Source organism: Rattus norvegicus, chromosome 10 (assembly GCF_036323735.1).
Source record: "Rattus norvegicus strain BN/NHsdMcwi chromosome 10, GRCr8, whole genome shotgun sequence".
In the NCBI taxonomy this organism is placed as follows: Eukaryota; Metazoa; Chordata; class Mammalia; order Rodentia; family Muridae; genus Rattus; species Rattus norvegicus.
Window position 1 is genome coordinate 44,292,343 of NC_086028.1, and position 19,660 is coordinate 44,312,002.

A 19,660-nucleotide genomic window follows, 5' to 3' on the forward strand; every position below is an offset into this window, starting at 1 on the left:
TCTGTGTGTTCCTGGGGAGACATTTGCTTATCTGTGAAATGGGAGCAATACCTGTGCTATGGGTGGGGTCACCCTCACAGGTCACATGAAGAAAGTACCTAGTGTCCTTAGGGTACCACATGTCCTTAGGAGCTGGGAGGCAGGTGAAGTCTACCTCTGCCCAGAACTCTCACTCTTTGCTCAGTTCATAGGCCACAATGTCCTGTGAAGGTGTCATACAAATGGTTCCATCTCTCAGATACAGAATCTGGGCCCAGAGAAGGGAAGGGAAGGCCTGGAGCTGCACAGGGAGCCAGCAGCCACACTAAGGCTAGACTAGGATGGCTGATCCTCTTTTTAAAAAAATCACAAAGACTAAGAAGGAGGGTGGACCCTGGATTTCCAAAGATGGCATTCACAGTGGGGGACCCCCACACATATCTTTCTAGGAACAGTCCTAGACAGTGCCACAGCATTGGAAGGGAACCTGTCTCTCCCAACATAGACAACCCCGTATGTCCCTCACAGTCAGTAAATGGGACCTGCAGTTCCCATCTAGTATATGGAGCTCTAGGTTCAGAAACAAGCTGTGTCTGTCTCCATCCAGCCCAGCAAGAGGGCTCTTCCCCTTTGGTACCCTCAGCTGGTGTCTCAAATGCACCCCACCCAAAGGCTTGGCAGCTGGGCAGTAGGCAGACTGTAGGCCACTTGCACCCTCACATCTGAGTAGCCTTCTTTACAATCTTGGGGGCAAGGAACTGCCTATGAGTGTAGCCTGGGACATTGACTCATGACTCCTGGTTTGCTGCAAGGCCACACGGAGGAAGGCAACAGAGAAGCTGAAGAGAACATGAGTTCAAGTACCATCAGTGTTTGTGTGTGGAAGATAATTTGCTATGTTTATATATAGGCGCATACATGCATATGTCTTGCACACAGGCACATATATGCTTATAGATGTATATAAATGTACTTCTACACACATACATACATTGTGCATATGTACATGTATGCATTGTGTGCATGGATACACACATGTCACACATATGTGCATGCACATGTGTGTAGGTGTGTGTGTGTGTGTGTTTGTGTGTGTGTGTGGGCGCGTGCGCGTGCGTACGCATGTAGATATCCTCTATTGGGGAGGGATTCCACAGAGAGAGTCTGGGACCCAGCCACAGAGCTCGGTGTTCCCCACCAGCTAGAGCACCTTCACCTTCCATAATGGATCCCACTTTACTACTCTTAAGGATAGTGGGCACAACACCTCTGAGAACATTTCTGGTTCTTTTGCTCACAGCCCAGCATTGAGCCTTGGTGTAACTGGCAGTCACAGGCAGGCTGCAACTGTGCAAAGCAGGGCTCCCAGCCTGATGCAGGACAAAGCAAGAGGGCAGCCAACACCCACAGAGTTCTGTCAGGACATTCTGGCTGCAGAGCCGCGGAGTTAACAGGAAGCAGGATGGGAGTTAGGAAGCAGGTTGGCAGGACTCCGGCTCCAGGGTCTTCCGGGACCAGCCTTCTTGTCTCCCCAAGGCATTGATACACATCCAGACCCAGTGAGTCCCGAAGGCCTACTCTTCCATACTGTCACCCCCTCTTCCATCCCAGAAAAAGATTTATCATGGCAACAAATACATGAGTAGATAGGCTGTTCTTGTGCACAGTAGGAAGCACACAACACAGTAGGTGCACGGGAAGTGGATGTTCCGGTGACAGCAGACGCAAGTACACAAGGTGCTTCGGTTGTGAGGTTGTGGGAAATCACAGAAAAGGGTTCATCCACTTGCTCATTATGGAAGGGACCTCTAAGAGGACAATGGAGGACATCACAGGTCCCAAGGCTGAGCTGCTGAGCTCTGACTAGCTCAGTTCTGAGAGGGACTAAAATAACAGGGCCACAAAATGCCAGGAACTGGTCCCAGTGGCCGAGGGACCATGAGTCAGCGTTCGGTACTTGAAGATACATATTGCACCTCTTCTACTGTGGAAATTGTGACTCACTTGGTGTTGGTCTGGTCTCTGTTTGCATTCCTCCTGGTTGTGAGGTTCTCTAATATCTGGGAGCACCTTCCAGATGGGAGAGTATTAGATGGTCCCTCCCCATCCTGACTGTTCATGCAAGTATCTTAACTCTCCTTTTATAGCCATTTTCTCCAAATCAAAACACTTCCCCTTGGAGGGAGGTTCATTTAAGGCTGAAGAATTCAACAAGATTCCCAAGACACCATTCTGCTCCCAGGTTACCTAAGCAATACCAACTGCTGGGGAGGGGAGACTTTGACTGGCAGACCTGCCATCAGGTTCTTCTGAGAGTTCCTAGGACTTCCTGCTCTTGCTGAAGCAAGCTCCCAGTGACACCTGCATCTGTGTCCTGAGGTTTGACTTCACTAATCTCGCTAAGCTAGACTTGGGTAGAACTGTGTCTGTCATCAGTGCCACTTCTGGGACAAACATGTCTCCTTTCACTAGTTAAAAGCCTCACAACATTAGTGGTGCTTGCACAGGGGCCAGGAGAGCCAAGATACTAAGTGGCCACATGGATCTTGTGATGGGTGAAGACATACGCAACTCAGGCTCCATCCCGGTAAGGTCACCAAAGGCAGGGTGATGCATAGGGGTCCTGTAGTGACAACAGCACCTCAGGATGGAGGGATCAGATGGCTCATGGAAAATGCCTGTGAATTACGGAAGACTAGATACTGTAGCACCAGATGAAGCTATGATGTATCTGTGATGAAGTGGGACATAGAAGTGATGTGGTCTTTTTCTACCATATTGATGACCATTTACTGTGTTCCTCTTTCAGTACACCCCTGGTTGACCAAGACCACTTGGCACTTACTTGGAAGGGATGATGGTCAGCCTTCAGACCCACCCGCCCTCTGTAAAGAAAAGGTTTCATCATATAATGCTGACCCCTGAGGAGAGTCTTACAGATTTGTTAAAGCATCCGGAAGGGCAGTGACAGAGTTCAAACAAAAGCACCTGCGAGCACGGGAAGACACTAGTGGAAGCACACGGTTGTTGGCTAAAAATCCCAGTGTCGGGCGTGGGCTGCCTCTCTACAAGTTGTGATCTCTGGAGGCTCCCCTGGGCCTTACAAACCACAGAGGCTGCTGTGACTGCTGTGTATCAAGGCTAAATAAAGGTCCTGTTCCTGAAACTGTCCCTCTTTGCTGGCTGGTCCCTCTTGGACCACTGGTAAGAAGTGTCAGGGACAGTTCTCCTCAGCTCCGAATGGCTCTGTGTGCTACAATACTAATATGCCCAGTAGATGTGCTTGCTAGTATAAGCATGGCGTGACCGTTATGGGGACAGCCACCTACTTCCTTATTAGATTTAAAGTCTGCTCCAGGGGAGGGATTCACACATGGCGGAGCAAGGAAGGGCAAAAGCCTGTGGTCCCAGAGGGGAGGCAATGCTATTATTTTGCTCTCTGGCTAGATGTTCTTGTCAAATTCCCTTCTAAACGTTTGCATTTATACCCACCAGTTACTGCTGCTGCCAGCTTTGCTCAGTCAAAGAGGAAAACTAAGTTTTTCCAATGAGGGGTGTGCTCTAGAGACCCACATTCCATTAGCTCCTGAAGCCAAGTAACTGTTTCCCTGCTACGCTCAGCCATGGATGGGAGAAAATAATCCTATACCATCCCTTCCAAGACCCAGGGAGCATCCAAAAGGGGGGTCAAAATGGATCTAAGAGCCCGAGGAAAGGGTAGGGATACTATATGGCTGTGTCTTCCAAACTGAAATGTGCCTTTAACGAGGGAAACCCATGGAGTCACAGGAAGTGAGCGAAATTTACAAAGCTCAGAAAATAAGGTCATATAAGTAGTAGTCATTACTAAGTCAACCCACGGAGGTACCTGCCAAGTGTGTGGCACGGGTGACATGTTCCAGGGATGTAGCTTTCAAGATTTGTACACCTTGCTGGGATGAACCGTAGAGTGAAACAGCCGCCTTTGAATTATCCATGCGTCTGTAAGTAACCCCTCACTTACACTTCTCACCCCAACAAACTCGTCAGTTTACCAAGACTTGCGTAGAATTCCTTCTATTACTGACGCCCTATTGTCTACCACTGATGGTCTATCTGAAATGAACAGACATTTGCTCGCACCTTCCGGAATAAGCAACAAAACTCAACGTCTGTCCGTGATCAGGCTTGATTATTTTGCTTTAAACATTTGTTTTGCTTCTGGGTCTGTACATGTGAGCACTGACGCTCACCGAGACAAGACGGTGTCAGATACCCAGAGCTAGATTTGTAGGCAGCTGTGAGCTGCCTGAATGGGTTCTGGGAACTGAACTCGGGTCCCCTGCTAGAGCTCATAACCACATGCTCCAGCTCCTAGTGAGGTTTATCTTATAGCTTACTCCTACCCCCACACTGGTACCCCAGGAACATCCCTGAGCCAAGACAAGGACTTCACTGTGTATGTGCCTCTCATGGGGATTCCTTCCCCGTCTTCTGCATTGGTGTGGATTCGTCACCCCCTCCTGCTGCCACTTACACAGAGCCTCCATGAGCACTACCAGTCAAGCCATGCTATGTCCTTTCTGCAGACACAGTAGGACGGTGGGATCCCCATTATCCAGGGCAACTTCCAGCTCTCATTCTGGGTTCATGACCTTCCAGCACTTGCAACTGCATACATGACCCTGCAGCCCCCCACCCCCAACCTCATGGACAGCCTCCCCAACTTTCAACCTCCTTCTTTCTCCACCCTGAGATGCTAACCCCCTCCTTCTAGAAACAGAGATGACCGTTTCAATCCACCAGGCTCTTTCCAGACAGTGGAGGTTCCAGCCTAGGGCTAAGAGTCACTGAGACAGCAGAGACACAGAACCTACCTTCCACAGCAGCCACAAGCTGTTCCCGGTGGTGCTGGTCCCAGGCACGCAGTGCGGGACTCTGCATGTATAATTCTCCGCCACAACGTGTTGAGCCCAACCGGTTCACCAACTGCCAAAGGGACAGCAGAGGCTCACTAGAATGCAGGCTCCTCAAGGAATATGAACCCTCAAAGGAGTCTATACCACTTTGTTGGTCTAACACGGGGTCACTACCTTGCTTTGTAGTACCCAGTCAGGGGTTCCCCTGGCCAGGATGTGGCTGTCCTATCCAGGCTGAAGAGAGGGAGGGTGAGAATACCTGAAGTAGTAGAAGCCTAGAATTGGAGTTTGCTACAACTGATTTAAGTCACTACATGGCCCCTGGCGTCTGTGCTATCAAAACCAGAGTTAACTCTGAGTACCCTTGCTTCAAGGACATCTTAGGGAAGTCAAGTGCTCTAAGACCACAGTCAAAGCCACACAGAGGAGACTGACTTCTGGACAAGAGCTCTAGCAGGAGCTGGACACAGGATTCAGACTGCACTCTACCTCAGATCTGAGGACAAGGAGCACAGAAACGGATGTCAGCTTGCATGGGCAAGGCTGAGCTCTGTCCTGTGCAATGCCAGGAACACCAGGTAAATAACACTATGTTTTACATCAGTGACTGACAGCTGAGGTCAGCACCAGGTCCCCTCCAACTGGCCAATGCTCAGCATCATCTTGAAATGGTAAGGACAGCGGCAAGGGGACAAGATAACAGGACCCAGACTAATGTGAAAGGAGAGGCTACAAGGCGGAGGACAGGTGGCTGGTGACGGTGGGTGACAGCAGTCTGATGTCCTCTGGTCAGCCTAGAGCACCCACACCTATACAGTGGAGCCTGGGCTCCATCAGACCCTGGAGGATGGCTATTGTCCTTTCCACAGTGCCTCACCTCACATTCATAGTGTCCCAGGTCCTCCTTGCTGGCTGCCTGGATCACCAGCACCAGCATACCACTGCGGGGCTCATTCACCATCCGGTACCTGTTGCCCAGGGTTAGCAGGGCACCGTCCTTGTACCACCTGGAACCAGCCAGAAAGTCCTGTAAGCCAGTATTCTGCCAGGGCCATCTCCATGGTACCCTCAGGGTGCTCAGAGAAACCCCAGACAAAGCTACCCAAGCTTAGAACCCCTGCCAGGCTGCCCCAGATCCTTAGCAAGTTCCCTTTGTGAAAACCACAGTTGAGCCACATCTTCCGAGCGACAGAAGGCCCTATTTCCAGCAGGCATCACAAACCCATGATACCCACTTTTCAGTAGGATGGCATCAGACATGGTAGGAGGAGGAGGAAGAAGAGGAAAAGGAGGAGGAGGAGGAAGAGGAGAGGAGGAAGAGGAAGAAGAGGAAGAGGAGGAAGAAGAGGAAGAGGAGGAAGAGGAAGAGAGGAGGAAGAAGAGGAGGAAGAGGAAGAGGAAGAGGAGAGGAAGAGGAAAGGAGGAGGAGGAAGGGGAGGAGGAAGAAGAGGAGGAAGAGGGTTATTAGGGAACTGCTCCTGAAGGATCTAGATTTGGGGGTAGAGGAGATTGAGGGAAGAGGAGTTCACATCAAGTATGCGGGACATTTGTCACCATGTAAGATCCCTGAGGGGTGCAGTCATCCGATTCCACATCTCCCACATCTGACTCCATCACACACAACCTTCCCAGCTCAGGAGACCACGCTGCTCAGCCCTCCCACCAGTGGCAGGAGCTGCAGCCCAGGCCTCACCTGATCTGAGGGTACGGAGCTCCTTCCACTGTGCAGGTGATCTGCGCGTCCTCTCCCTCCACAAAGGGTGTGGCTCGGACCTTGTTCACAAATCGTGGGGGCACTGTGGGCAGAGGCAGGCAAGGGCAGGAAGGACAGCAAGACGTCTGTGATGGAGCTGATGGAGCCCCTTGGGCGGGAACTGGCTGCCCTCACTTCCAGCAGTGACTGTCGTCTGGAGTCTCAGGGAGGCCCTGAGTCACCCCACCCGCTCCACACCCACAGGCTCACCCCATGTACCAGCCCTACTACAGCCTGTACTCTGAGCAGGGTCCATACCACTGACTGTGGACTGTGACCAACACACTAGACAAGCCCCTCTGCTCACCTTGTACTAGAATCTTCCCCAAGGTGCTGGCATTGCCAGCAGCACTGGCCGCAAAACACATGTACTGGCCAGAGTCTATGCCAGTAAGGTTGTCCAAGATGAGGGTACAGGAGCCATCAGGGTCTTCAATGAGGATGTGGTGTGGGTCCACCTCCACGGGCTTCCCATCTGGAGAGCAGGGGAAAGCTTTCATGGAATAAGGTCCCAAAGGCTGATGCCCAGGACTCAAAGGCTGGTTGCAAACTGTCTCCATGTTGGTTCCCCCTCCCCCTCCTGCTCTCTCTCTCCTTCCCCTTCCCTCCCTTCTTCTCCCCCCCGCCCCCATCTCTCAGTGTCTCCCCACAAGGGCCCTGACTCAGATAATCTGTCTCTGGCCAACTTTGACATTCTAGCAACAGAGGCTGGTGGGCGGACCTGAACTGTAGAAAACACTCATAGAGAATCCACTGCCCTTAATATTCAAAACAAGTAAAACTAAACAGATCCACATATCCCGATGGGTCTGGCTGTATCTCTCTGGAGCAAGAGGGTTGGAACCCATCATAGATAGCGTGTGGGGATCTTGAGAAAGAGTGTCGGCTTCCCAGCTCTGCTGGACACAGATTCCACATTCCAGTCCTGCCCAATCTGACACCCAGAGGCTCCCTTGGAGGGCCAAGGCCTTGCCTTCTACCTCTGGATGCTCAGAATGTTTGTGTCTCTCCTCTATGGACAGATACACTACTCAGGGGGACAGACACCATGTAGAAAGGTGGCAGCACAGGAGGTCACTGCTACCCAGCCCAGCCTCCTTGTCCCTTCCAACAGAGACAACACAGAACCTAGGAAGAAAAAGTGTCCAAGGATTCATGGAGGTCATCATGCTCTGTGCCCTTGTACGACATCAGGGAGTCAGCTACAGGAGATGGATTAGCTCAGTTAGGCCAGACTCTGTCTGTGTTACTCCAGTTGATGTGGACTTCCTGGTCGGGACTGGCAGCTGCTGACGGCCATGTTAGGGATGCCAGTTGTGGCTCCTTTTTTGTCTTGGATAATAAAGACCAAAATTCCTTTGAGATCATGGGACAAGGTATGTAACGTACATCCAAGGCACCTCTAAGTCTGGACGTAGTGCTCTGAATTTCACGGTTTTTGATCACCTATTTCTGCTGAATTATCGCTCTTCCGGTTGGTAAGTTAGAAACATCTGTCTCAAATACCCAGACTTGCAGAGGGGTAGGCTGAGAGACCTAAGATTCAGCATTCTGTTCCCATGCCATGGAGTGCCTCAGAACTACACCAGCATTCACAATAACAAATCTTTGTCTTCTGGATCCTCTGACTTCCACAGGAGGACCAACACCTTATAGGATAATAGGAAGATAATGTGTGCCCCACCCATGTCTTCTCTATGATCCCAGCCAGTTTGGAGTTGGCCTGAGGAATTCCCAGAGGCCTGCAGCTTGCAGTAGATTTTCTGAACCCCTTTGGGGAGGGCGCCTTTGAACTCTGCTATGGTTTCAGGGTTGGTTCCTTGAAGGCTCCTGTAGTGGAAGCTTGGTCTCCAGTGTTAATGATCCTGAGGTGGTAAAACCTCTCAGGTGGAGGGCTCAAGGTGAAGTGATTAGGCCACTGGAGAAGGGGGCTTGAGAAGGGATTGATTCTGGTTTCTAGGAGTAACTCGATTTTTCAAGAGTTATTCTGAGAGCAGGCCCAGCCCAAGTCCCTCTTGCTTCCTGTCTGCCATGATGGCTCCCTCCATCAGCCATATATTCCCATCATGATGCCACATTGCACTGCAGCCAGACAACTGGAGCCTCACTAGGTGACACTGTGCTTTTAGGACTCTCACCCTCGAAACCTTCATATCTAAAGAAATCTCTTTCTTCTCTAAATGCAGACTCCAGTAAAGAGTAACAGCAAGTGAAAGCTCTGGTGTTAGCAGGCTTTTGCATGGTCAGGGACAAGCTCTAAGTTTCTGAGTCACCCCTTTGCCAGCTGAAGTCCCCAGCATGGGAACCATAGCTTGGGGCTTGGATCTGACCTCTTTCCAACATGGCCGCTAGGCACATCGCTCTTGAAAATCAACTCTTTGTGTGTGGGGGGCTCTGATGGAAACAGGATGTTCATTCAATTCAGTGATGTCCTAAGGGTTTCTTCTGAGATGAGGCAGTTTGGACTCCAGGACAAGCACGTCAAGCAGTGCATATCCAGCCTTCCTCTTCAAATAAAAGAGATGATTTCCCAACTTTGATTCCCAACTTGAGCAGGTGGCTACCTCCCAGAGTGGGGTGCTCTGTCCCTCTTGTTCTACCCCAATGTCAAAATGCACTGGTCCCCTGAGGGTCGGATCCACGAGTCACTCATCCAGATGAGCAGGAAGTCGGCAGCACACACAGCTCTGCAGCTGGGTGGAGAGAGGTCAGGCTCTCCTTATAGCTTTGCGCCTGTTATTGCCTTAGTGAAGGCCGTTATGTTCTTACTGATCCAGCTGTTGGCTCTGCCACATAGACAACTAGAGTGGCAGGTTACAGGAGTCCCTCTTTGGGGCCACAAAGCATGGATTAAATAAAGATGAACACATGAAAAACTGAGGATACCTCACTAGACCACCAGGACTCTTGTATGGAGTCACCACAACACCACATCACTGGGACCCAACCCCAACTAGATACAACGCTATGCTGCACACTAGAAAGAAAGCTATGGAGAGATACTCTCAAGTCTACAGAGAGTGTGGCTGCCTCATGTGGGATATCCACACCCCTACCATGGCAGATGATCTCAGAAAACCAGTCATTCTTCTTAACATACAGCTTTTGATCGATGAATGTGGCCTTGTGGCCAACAGGAGCCACATGGTACATGTAGTATACATATGCAAACATGTATGTATCTGTGTATGTGTGTACATGCTAGTATGTATCCATGTATGTATGTATATCTAGTGTGTACTTGTGAGCTATATTTATGCATTTGACGTGGTTCAGTATGCACTGGTATAATGTTCATGTTACATGTGTGCTATGCACATTCAAGTATGTGCAGTGTGTGTGTGTGATCTGTGATGGGGTGGTCCACAGCTGTTGGGCATGGAGGCACATTTTCATTCTCAGGACTGGCTCTAGGTGCTCTCAGTCACTGCCAAGCTGGTCATCTGACCTCATCCTTACTGAGGGCCCTTCTCTCTCTTCTTCTCACTGTTCTTAATCTCTCCAGATTCTGGACGTCAGAGGACCCATGGAATCACTGATGCCAGTGATACATGGTACAAGCCATGCTCTAAGCCACAAAGACACCTCACATCAATAGTGTCTGTGGTGGGCACTCAGCCTTTTGATGGTGTCAATGTGACTTCAGACTGAGGTTGGCTGTGTGAGAAGTTGGGCATGGGCACTGATCCAGACCCAGTCAATACCCTGAACTGGAAAGCTCAGCTGATCATCCTTGCTACAACACTGTTCCTCTCTGTATCGTGCACTGATGCTGGGCGACAAGGGAGCTGACCACAGGACTCCACTGGGAAGGATAAATCAAAGCTTACACATGGAGACTCACGGACTCTGCCCAGCTGACTTCAGGCTGGCCCCTTCTGCTGCAGTAAAACACAACCTGAACAGAACCACTCTACTGAATTTCCGTCCATGGAGTGAATGATTAAACTGGAAGAAACTCCTGGGACTTGGAGCCTGCAGCAGGTGTCAGAAAAGAGAGGACTCTGGGGGTTCCCAAACTTGGCACCAGAATCGTGAGTGTTCTTGGGGACCTCTCAACCCACAGCTGATAACAGGAACACAGGTTCTAGGGAACCCAAACTTGCAAGTGGTGTCAGCAGTAAGATTGATTGGAGACTCACACCTTCACCACTCCTGTCACAGCTGAGCATTACAGCTGGGCATCACAGCTGAGCATTACAGCTGGACATCACAGCTGAGCATTACAGCTGGGCATCACAGCTGAGCATTACAGCTGGGCATCACAGCTGAGCATTACAGCTGGGCATCACAGCTGAGCATTACAGTTGGACATCACAGCTGGGCATCACAGCTGATCATCACAGCTGAGCATCACACTGGGCATCATAGCTGGGCTTCATAGCTGGACATCATTGCTGGGCGAGGCGTGTGCACCATGACCCTCAATCCCTGCACTGTCAGCCAACCACCTCCACCCTCATAGCTCTACTTCCCCATGAGACTGCTTGTTGTGCCATGTGACATGTTGACCAGAGCTGCTCCTCAGTTTCATGACTATTGCTTACCCAGACTCTCGTAGTCTACCTCTCAGTCCTGCAGAGACATTCAGACCTCTTATCTCAGAGGGCTATCCCGGTTTTCATCACTGCCCCAAGCCACTAGTCCTCTGGGTGGCCACAGCACTACCTAGCCTTTGGTTTATTTGTCTATCACCCGTGCCCCACCCTACGTCATGCTCTTGATCAGATCCTGTCTCCTGCCCCTCGTGGACCACTGGCTAGATCCCACATCCTTCAAAGATTCACCATGTTGCAGAGCCAGTGCCCCACAGTAAGGCTGGCCGTCCTCATCCCTGGGGTATACCTTTGTACCAGCTGACAATAGGCTTAGGTGTGCCAGTCACTCGGCATGCTAGCTTGACTGTTTCACCCAGCTCGGCTGTGCAGTCAGCTAGTTCTTCTTCAAACTCAGGGGGACCTGAGGATACACAAGGGGGTCCTCAATGTTATGTGTGTAGCAGGCCAGGCTTACAGTCTGAATTGCACATACCCTGGCAGGTTCCCCCTACCCGATGTTAGTACCCCATGTCCAACAGTGTGGCTGCTACCATCTGGGCTCTGAACTTAGAGGTGAGTGGGGCAAGCGGGATGCACAGTAGGAAGGGATGGGAACCATGGTGAAAAAGGAGGAGTTTGGGGGAGATCATTCAGTAGGTAAAAGCATTTGTTATGCAAGCATGACGATCTGAGTTTGAATTGCGATCATCTGCATAGCCTCATGTGCCTATATCCATAACTCTGTAGAGGCAGAGACAGGCAGGTCACCAGAGCTCCCTGGCTGGCCAACATCCTCAAAAAGGTAAGCTTCAGGTTCACTGAGAGACCCCGTCTCAAAGAAATAGGCAGAGTGAGTGATTGAGCAGGTCACCTGATGTCTTCCTCTAGCTTCAGCACATGTGCACAGGCCCACATAACAACACACACAGGAACATACATGTGCACATACATGCATATACCACCAAAAATTAATTAATAAATTAAAATCCGTATGGTTTGGATGATTCTGTTCTGACCGAGGAAGCTGGTCTAGGGTGCAAGCTTCCCTGATACCATCCAGATGGATGCCCTGAGCTCCCGGTTCCTGTGTAGGATCTTCCCACCATGCCCCTAAGTGCCCTCTCCCTGGTCATAGGTAACTGGATACTCTTCCTAGACTTCCCCATGAGGATGTAGTTATTATATCCCACCGAGATCTGACAGAGGAGAGAGTAGAGCCCTTTGTCCCCCCAAAACACCCCCTTCCACGTACAGTAGTCAAGGCCCAAGGCAGTGCTACCCAACTACCAACAAACAGGGTGCAGCCCAGCCGGACGAGTAGGGTAAAAAGGTCATGTCCCCACCCTGTCACGACCACTAGGGCCCACAAAGGGACACTCACGCCACACGGGCTGGGCAAGGCGCTGCTGGATGCCACAGATCTCCTTCACCCATGAGTTTTTGATGATCACTGTCCGCGCCTGCAGCAGGTACTTGCGGACAGAGTCTTCCCGCTCGTGCCACACCTCAAAGGCACGGTCATCCCCCTCTACCTGGTCATTCAGGTCGATGCTATTCAGCTGTGAGGAGAATGTGACCACCCTCAGATGATGTGCGATCCAGGCGAGACACACGTAGGCTACCCCGCAACAGTGGCCAAGAGACTGGCCACCAGTACCCACCCTAAGGCTTGAGAGGCAAATTGGCCTCCACCCACTGCACATCACGGCAGCCCCTGCACCTGCAGACCTTCATCATGTTCCGGAACACGTAGCTGAAGGTGTCCGTTCGAGAGTCTCTCCGGGGCTTGCAGATCACCAGGTGGTTTCGGAAGAGGAAGACATGCCGGTTGTGGCCCTTCCAAGGCATCCGGGCTCCTGGAGCCCCCTCCCACACTATGAAGTGACCCTGGAAGTGTGAATGGGCTCTGGTTAGCCACGCTTCCCCCATGGACGCGGGCTCCACTGACAGCCATGTATCCAGCTCCCTGTCAAAGCCATGTAGTCATCCACATGCTACCACCTCCAAAGGCCTCACACGGTGCCCCTCCCTCGGGTCCCCTCCAACCCAACAGCCCCACCTGGCGGATAGGTTCTCCCAGGGCCTCCAGGGTTCCCGGGTAGTTCTCCATGAGAGAAACGTGCAGCTTGTTCTCAGCACGCTGAGGCAGGGCAGACACCACAGCGTAGGCCTGCTCCAGCAGCGCACAGTTCTGCCGGTTGCGAGCCTTGTTGCGGATTAGCTCCTGAGGTAAGGACCAAGAGTCATGGATCCAGAGAGTGCTCTGAACCCAGGAATCCCCTCTCCCCCAAGCAGGTGCAGCCTGCACTTCGAGGCCGGAGCATGTCACCTTCAGCAAGGCCTGGTATTTCTGCACCCGTTCCACTGGCTGCTCCAAGTAGTGCTGAAGAGGAGGTGGGGGTGGCTGTGTGGGGTCCTTGGCTGACAGCATCTCTTCTGCATATTTCTGTAGGAACCAAAAAATTGGTTTTGTGCATGAATGCATGGTCCCTTGATGGCTGGAGTCACCTCGATCTGGAGGCTAGGCTCCAGGAGCGTCCCTCTCCTCAGTTCCTGCACAGCCCTGAACCCCTCCAAGCATGGCTATGTCCTCTGAGAACTAAAGGATGATACCAAGGGTGCTGATGCACAGCCCTGCACCAAGTGGCACTGGGTCACCATGTCACTGGTGGTGGCATAGGGCTTGGGCAGCTTAAATAGCAGCTGAGGTGTACTGAGCTGTGGGAACTCCTGTTGCATTTCCCACTAAGCCAGGACACAGGAAGGCCGTGGGTATGCAGTGACGTGGGTTGAGGAAGATGAACTTGGACTGACCACATAGACCAGTGGACCTTAGAGAACATCCAGCAAGAACTGGGGCCTGGGAGTGAGCAGGGTGTGTGGGCTTGAGACAGATAGGAAGCACCTTGTAGAACTCCTGGACTGGGGTGCTGACGACCACTGATTCCGCTTGCACCCGGCCCACCAGGAACTCAAGGTACTTCTCAAAGGCCTCCTGGTTCTTGATGAAGCACATGGCTACATCATCGTCGGTGCCACAGCTCTGCAGCTCCTTCAAGAAGCTGCCACAAAGAGGACAGTGTCAGCACCTCCCACTATCAACCAGCTCCAGACCCTCTTCTTGAGAAGAAGACCAGGATCCTAATGAGGGACCGAGTCCCAGGAAGGAGAGTATGTTGAGTCATGTGTGCAAGAAGTGTGTGGTTGTGTGCCCATTTGCCTGTGCATGAGTATGAACATACATTATATGTGCACATGTACAAAAGCAGTCACGTGTGGGTGCATACTTATGCAGGTTTTCTAATAGCATTCTTGCATATACACATAAACATGCACAGATATGGACACATGTATGTGTAGACATTTTGTGTGTGCAACGTAGTGTGCACATTTGTGGTGTGCATGCATCTTGGTATGGGTGTGTACATGTGTATTTTCATGTACACTTGTATGCCTAGGTGACAGTGCACATGTATAGAAACTTGTAAATATGTATACATGTTGGCATGTATGCTGTGAGGTATGTACAGGTACAAGTTGTGAAATGTTCTGCATATCTATGAGCAGGCATGTTAGTATGAGTGTGCATATGTGTATACAAGTATTCACATACACGTCAAGAACATGGGCATGCTGTGTGGTAGCTATGCATCTAAACATGTATGCACTTGCATATGTGTGCCTACACATGGAGTCTACATGCATATGGGCTGTGTACACATGACTCAGAGGCAGGAATACTGCCGGATTTACCCTGCATAACCAAGATACCCAGTAAGGGAAGTTCTGCCTTGTGACATATTAGCACAGGCTGTCCTCTCCTCATTTCCTGCCCACCCTCCATGAGACCTGGCTTGCAAAGTAGGGGCTGTGTGCTCATATTCACATGTGCATGCACACGGCCCCACCCTCCCACCTGCTGTGGAAATGGCTGATGTCCTGCACATTACGAAAGATGACCGTCTTCTGGCTGGCCACAGCTGCGGGTACACGGGGAGATCGGTCCAGGTGCTTGATGTGGTGGCTCTCCAAGAACTGTAACTCACCCACAAAAGCCTGCTCTGAACTCAGCAACTCCTGGATGACAGAGCTGGCAGAAGGAGAAGCCATTAGGGGACTCAGTGACCACAGGCTCCTGTCCCTTTCAAGGCCCTGAGAACAGCATTGTCATAGGACAGCTTACTTTCGTATAGCCCCCATCCCCTCAGCAGCTAAATTCGGGTACTTTTTGCCTCCTGAAGCCCACGGTCAACTTAAAGGGGGTGAGAAGGGTCTGGGAGGAACCACTCACTCTCTGCATATCTGCCCCTCCCCCCAACCCCGACCAGGGAAGTGAGCTGGCATAGCCCATGTGAGGACAGCTGTAGGATTCAGTGTCAAACCAGTACCGACTCTGTTCTCTACCCCGACCCATCCCTGACACAGAGTAGGCATTCACAGGCCCCATAAAAGCAGCAGATCAGCACTCCATATGGACCCGGAAAGAGGGCAGGCAAAGGGTCCCTGTGAGCAGTGGGCCAGACAGGAAAAAGCTCTACCAGAAACTCACCTCAGCCTCGTTCTATACTCATCCTCAGACACAGCCTCGCCAGGGAACTCAGGGGCCTCAGTGGGCCCCCACTCAGGAGATAGCTGGAGAGGAATAGGTGTCAGTTAGAGGTCTGAGCTCTGGCTCTGCCCCTGTGGAGGCTGGGGGCTCCTGTCCTCCTAATGAGGACAATGCCAGGGTCCTCTAGGTTGGTGACCTAAAGACCCTCTCCCATGAGTCCCCCAGCCAAGTACCTTGAGCCTCTTGTCCAGGTAGGCAGGTGACACCCAGCCCTGCCTGGAAGGGCTGGATTTGGTGGGCTTGGTGCGTACAAGCCAGCGCAGGGGATGGGCTGAGTCCAGGACCTCCACATACTGGCCTTCTCTCAGGATGATGGCATCCTGCTCAGCTCCCAGGGGCAGATAATCAGCTGTGACCACGTAGATGTCAAAGATCTTATTGGGTAGGGAGAGAAATGAGTTGGGGGTGGGGAGGATAGAGTTGCCAGTTATGCCTCTCAGGAGCTCGCAGCAACCACCAGGGAGGGGAAGGTGGGAAGCCTCCCAGAGCCCTGGGTATCAGCCAACCCTGTCAAGTCCCAGAATACAGGGCAGAAGTCTTGGGGATATTCAGTGCAGGTACTGGCCCCAAACCCACCCAAATGGCAGGAAGCTGAACATTCTCCCTTGGCTTCACACACTCAGGAACTCTAGTTGGGGATACCTGTACTATTCATTGACATCTTATTACCTGGAACCTAAGAGGATGCCTGCTACACCACAGGGAGATGGGGAAAGGAGGAGGAAAGGAAGAAGGGCGGGTGAAAGGAGGAGGGAGGAGGACTCAGAAGAAGCAACCGGGTAGGACGGCCTCCAATGTATCTTCGGAACAGAAAGCAGACCCTGCTTCCCTCAAGCCAGGAGCTCATCTCCTGACGCCCAGTAACACACTCACGTTCCAAGACTTCTCTGGGGTCCTTCCCTGCACCTCTCATCTCTATACCATCTTCCAGGAGCCTCTTTCCCACCATGTTCCCCAAGAGCCCAGGCCCACCTACCTCACCACGGGAGTCTCCATCCTCTGACTCTGAGGAAGACTCTTGAACACTGGAGGAAGGACGTGACCGGCCGTGCCGAGGAGAAGCAGATGGTGTCTTAGACTCCTCATCACTGTCACCTCCAGGCACCTGGAGTTTGGCTGGATGGGCACAAGAGTTGTGATGTCCCCCCAATACCCAGACAGTTTCCAGATCTCAGAGGCAAGGGAGCCCATGCCTCTGCTCAAGGGCACTTGACTCCAGCACCCCCTTGAGACACACACTACCGCCTCACCCTGCGAGATCTTGGCTGATACCATCTCGGTGATCTGTGAGGTGAGTTTCTGCAGGAACTCTTCTGTGCCCACCTCAGAAAGGGACAGGTGACTGTGGGCCTCCTCAGCCACCAGGGACTCACCTGGGGTGATAAAAGTGAGCCTCAACCAACCATCCTCCCCCAGGTATCTACGGAATATTTCCTACACCACAGGTCCAATTCTGGCCCTAAGGGATGGCAGACACACAAGGCCAGGCTTCCTGATGGTGCTGGGGTTGGAAGAGGAGAGCAGCCTCTAGAGTGGGGGTGGTGAGGCTAGCCATATGAAGTCATAGAAGGCTTGCTGTGGTCTGAGCCAGTGTGGCCTAACGACAATAACAGAGCAAGCCTGGGCCGAGGGGACATAGTAGATGCAGCTGAGGAACCGTGTAGGTGGCTAAGGATCAACAGGGCAGACGAGGGACAGCAGCCAACTGGGGAGTAGATGACACAGCTGGGATCTGGGTTATGACTTGGGCACAGTAGGCACAGTTGAACAGCAGGTAGCTTGTGGACAGCGGACACACCACCAGCAGGTGGCCATCATAGTTATGAGGTAGAAGGTGAAAAGAGGACAGCTGCATAGGGGTCAGATCTTGATTATTAGGCTGTGGGGGACCCAGAATATGGTTCATGCGACCTCTATTCTTGATCCAGGCTTGCTGGCCTCCACTGGGAGTGAGCTCTGAGTCTAGTCTAGGATTCCCTTGGGACCCCACGGGTTCCTAGATCCACTGAGGTCACAAATGGCTCTGACTCCAACTGACACTCAGCACAGGAGTATGAGGACCCCTGACCCAGCACTGTTGCCAGGCAACTTCTTTTTGCCCTGGCCTGGCTTGGGGCAAAGGGCTCAAGGTGTGCCCACCCTGCCTGTACCTTTCCTTTGCCCGACAAGATCAGCAAAACTTGCAGATTCTGACATCTGGGCTGAGACAGCTTGGCTCGTCCTGTGGAAACAGGGGCATCGTGAGAGGCCTGAGGTAGGAGCTACCACCTTCCACCTACCACCTTTCACCCTTGGACAGAGGCTCCTGACAGGAAAAGGGTCTGGAGGCAATGGTCTAGGACCCCAGTCATCATCCCCACACCAGAAGGATCCTGAGAAACCCTCATTTTACACTGGAGAAACTGAGGCATGGGAGGGAAGGGATGAGCCCAGGTACATAGCCTGTGCAAGCCACAGCTGGTCTGTACTGCGGGACACGCCGGTCACCAGCAGCATAGTTGTGCTGTTCCCAGTTTCCAGGCCTGGACTGTGATCTTGGCCCTGCAGCCTTCGGAGAGCCTCACTCACCCTTGCAGGAAGGAGGAAATGAGAGCCTCCTTCACTCTCTCCTGCTCCTCTTCTTTGGCCACTGTCAAGAGAGTAAGGAGCAATCAGCATGAATTCCTGGACCCTGAGGCTTCTAATCCCTGGTCCAGATATCCTCAGGACATTTGAGCTGCCCTGGGATTCTGCACTGTATTCTCTGAACCCTGAACGGGGACTGTTCTCAAATGGTCCTGCGCCACTCCTGACCGTGGTAACCAAGAACATGAACCTACCCTCAGAGTGCCAGCCCACAGAGGGTGGGGTGAGCCTCTGAAGCTGAGAGCTCAGCTCACTCTGGAGACCCCCTCTCCAGAGCAGGTGTGAGTGCTGGACCTGAGAGACCCTGAAACCCCACACCAAACTCTCCTGTACCATGAGACCTGACATGCTCTGGGGGTGTCCTGATGGGAGAATGAGAGGGGATAAGAGAAGTCTGGTCCCGGTACAGATGCTTAAGGTCAACGTGCCCACCCCCCAAAGGCCCCTGAGTCTGTACACTGTCCAGCTTTGGCGCCCCTCCCATGGACATGATCCTGCCTACCCCCTGACCCTTCACTCACAGCCAGAGATGTGCAGACTGGCAGAGCAGAGCGCCTGGCCAGCAGCATTGGTGGCAATGCACGTGTAGGTGCCCTGGTGCTGTCGGCCTACGTCCAGCAGGACCAGGCTATGTTGCTTGGAAGAACTGGCCATCGTGTAGCCAGGGGTATCAGGGCCAATCCACAGGACTCCCTTCTCTGCCTCCTCCTTGAGCCAATGCACACTGGGGGCCGGGTGTCCTAAGGGACACAGGGCAGTAAATCCATTCCTGATCGAGACAGAACCCCACCAGGAGCCAGGCCCTCCCCTGGGGACAGAGCATCATGGGTAGCTGTCATCCTGTGTGTGAGTTAACTCACCTTCCACCTTCACTGAAAAGGTGATGCTGGAGCCCCTCTTCACTTTCTTGGGGGTGAACTTCTCCAGGATTCGGGGTGGCACCAGCCTCTCATGAACATCTGGAAAGACATAGCCAACCCATAGGGATCAAAACAAAAGACCTTACCTCTGGTGTTCTAATCCCAGAGGATCCCCTGAAACCTGTGCCCACTGGTTATCCACACTTCTGTGGCAGCCAGCCCCAGGTTCATGCCCTCTGGCTTCCTGTGCATGGTCTACTACCCTCTCATGCCCCTCTGGAGCTATCTCACCTGGTTGTGGCTTCTCTTCTGGTTCACTGGGACCTGAAAACAGAGAGTCAGACTCTCAGCACACATGGGTGCTCTCACCCCTAACCATGCATGGTGCTGCACTGGTC

The 19,660-nt window shown here is 52.2% G+C and overlaps 1 protein-coding gene across 28 annotated transcripts in view; it reads right to left on the reverse strand.

Moving 5' to 3' along the window:
* Window positions 1-19,660, reverse strand: part of Obscn (obscurin, cytoskeletal calmodulin and titin-interacting RhoGEF) — a 145,590-nt gene that overhangs the window by 18,657 nt on the left and 107,273 nt on the right. For all 28 annotated transcript variants that reach the window (XM_063270116.1, XM_063270112.1, XM_063270115.1 and 25 more), the window contains 20 exons: window positions 19,554-19,586; window positions 19,263-19,361; window positions 18,924-19,142; window positions 18,346-18,406; window positions 17,928-17,998; window positions 17,028-17,150; window positions 16,754-16,893; window positions 15,951-16,151; window positions 15,718-15,800; window positions 15,085-15,258; window positions 14,074-14,230; window positions 13,498-13,614; window positions 13,228-13,392; window positions 12,897-13,055; window positions 12,550-12,727; window positions 11,476-11,589; window positions 6,938-7,105; window positions 6,571-6,673; window positions 5,755-5,884; window positions 4,836-4,947 (listed from right to left, as the gene is read on the reverse strand). In XM_063270116.1, coding sequence (XP_063126186.1) covers window positions 4,836-4,947; window positions 5,755-5,884; window positions 6,571-6,673; window positions 6,938-7,105; window positions 11,476-11,589; window positions 12,550-12,727; window positions 12,897-13,055; window positions 13,228-13,392; window positions 13,498-13,614; window positions 14,074-14,230; window positions 15,085-15,258; window positions 15,718-15,800; window positions 15,951-16,151; window positions 16,754-16,893; window positions 17,028-17,150; window positions 17,928-17,998; window positions 18,346-18,406; window positions 18,924-19,142; window positions 19,263-19,361; window positions 19,554-19,586 — 2,607 coding nt within the window. The remainder of the gene's footprint in view (window positions 1-4,835; window positions 4,948-5,754; window positions 5,885-6,570; window positions 6,674-6,937; window positions 7,106-11,475; window positions 11,590-12,549; window positions 12,728-12,896; window positions 13,056-13,227; window positions 13,393-13,497; window positions 13,615-14,073; window positions 14,231-15,084; window positions 15,259-15,717; window positions 15,801-15,950; window positions 16,152-16,753; window positions 16,894-17,027; window positions 17,151-17,927; window positions 17,999-18,345; window positions 18,407-18,923; window positions 19,143-19,262; window positions 19,362-19,553; window positions 19,587-19,660) is intronic.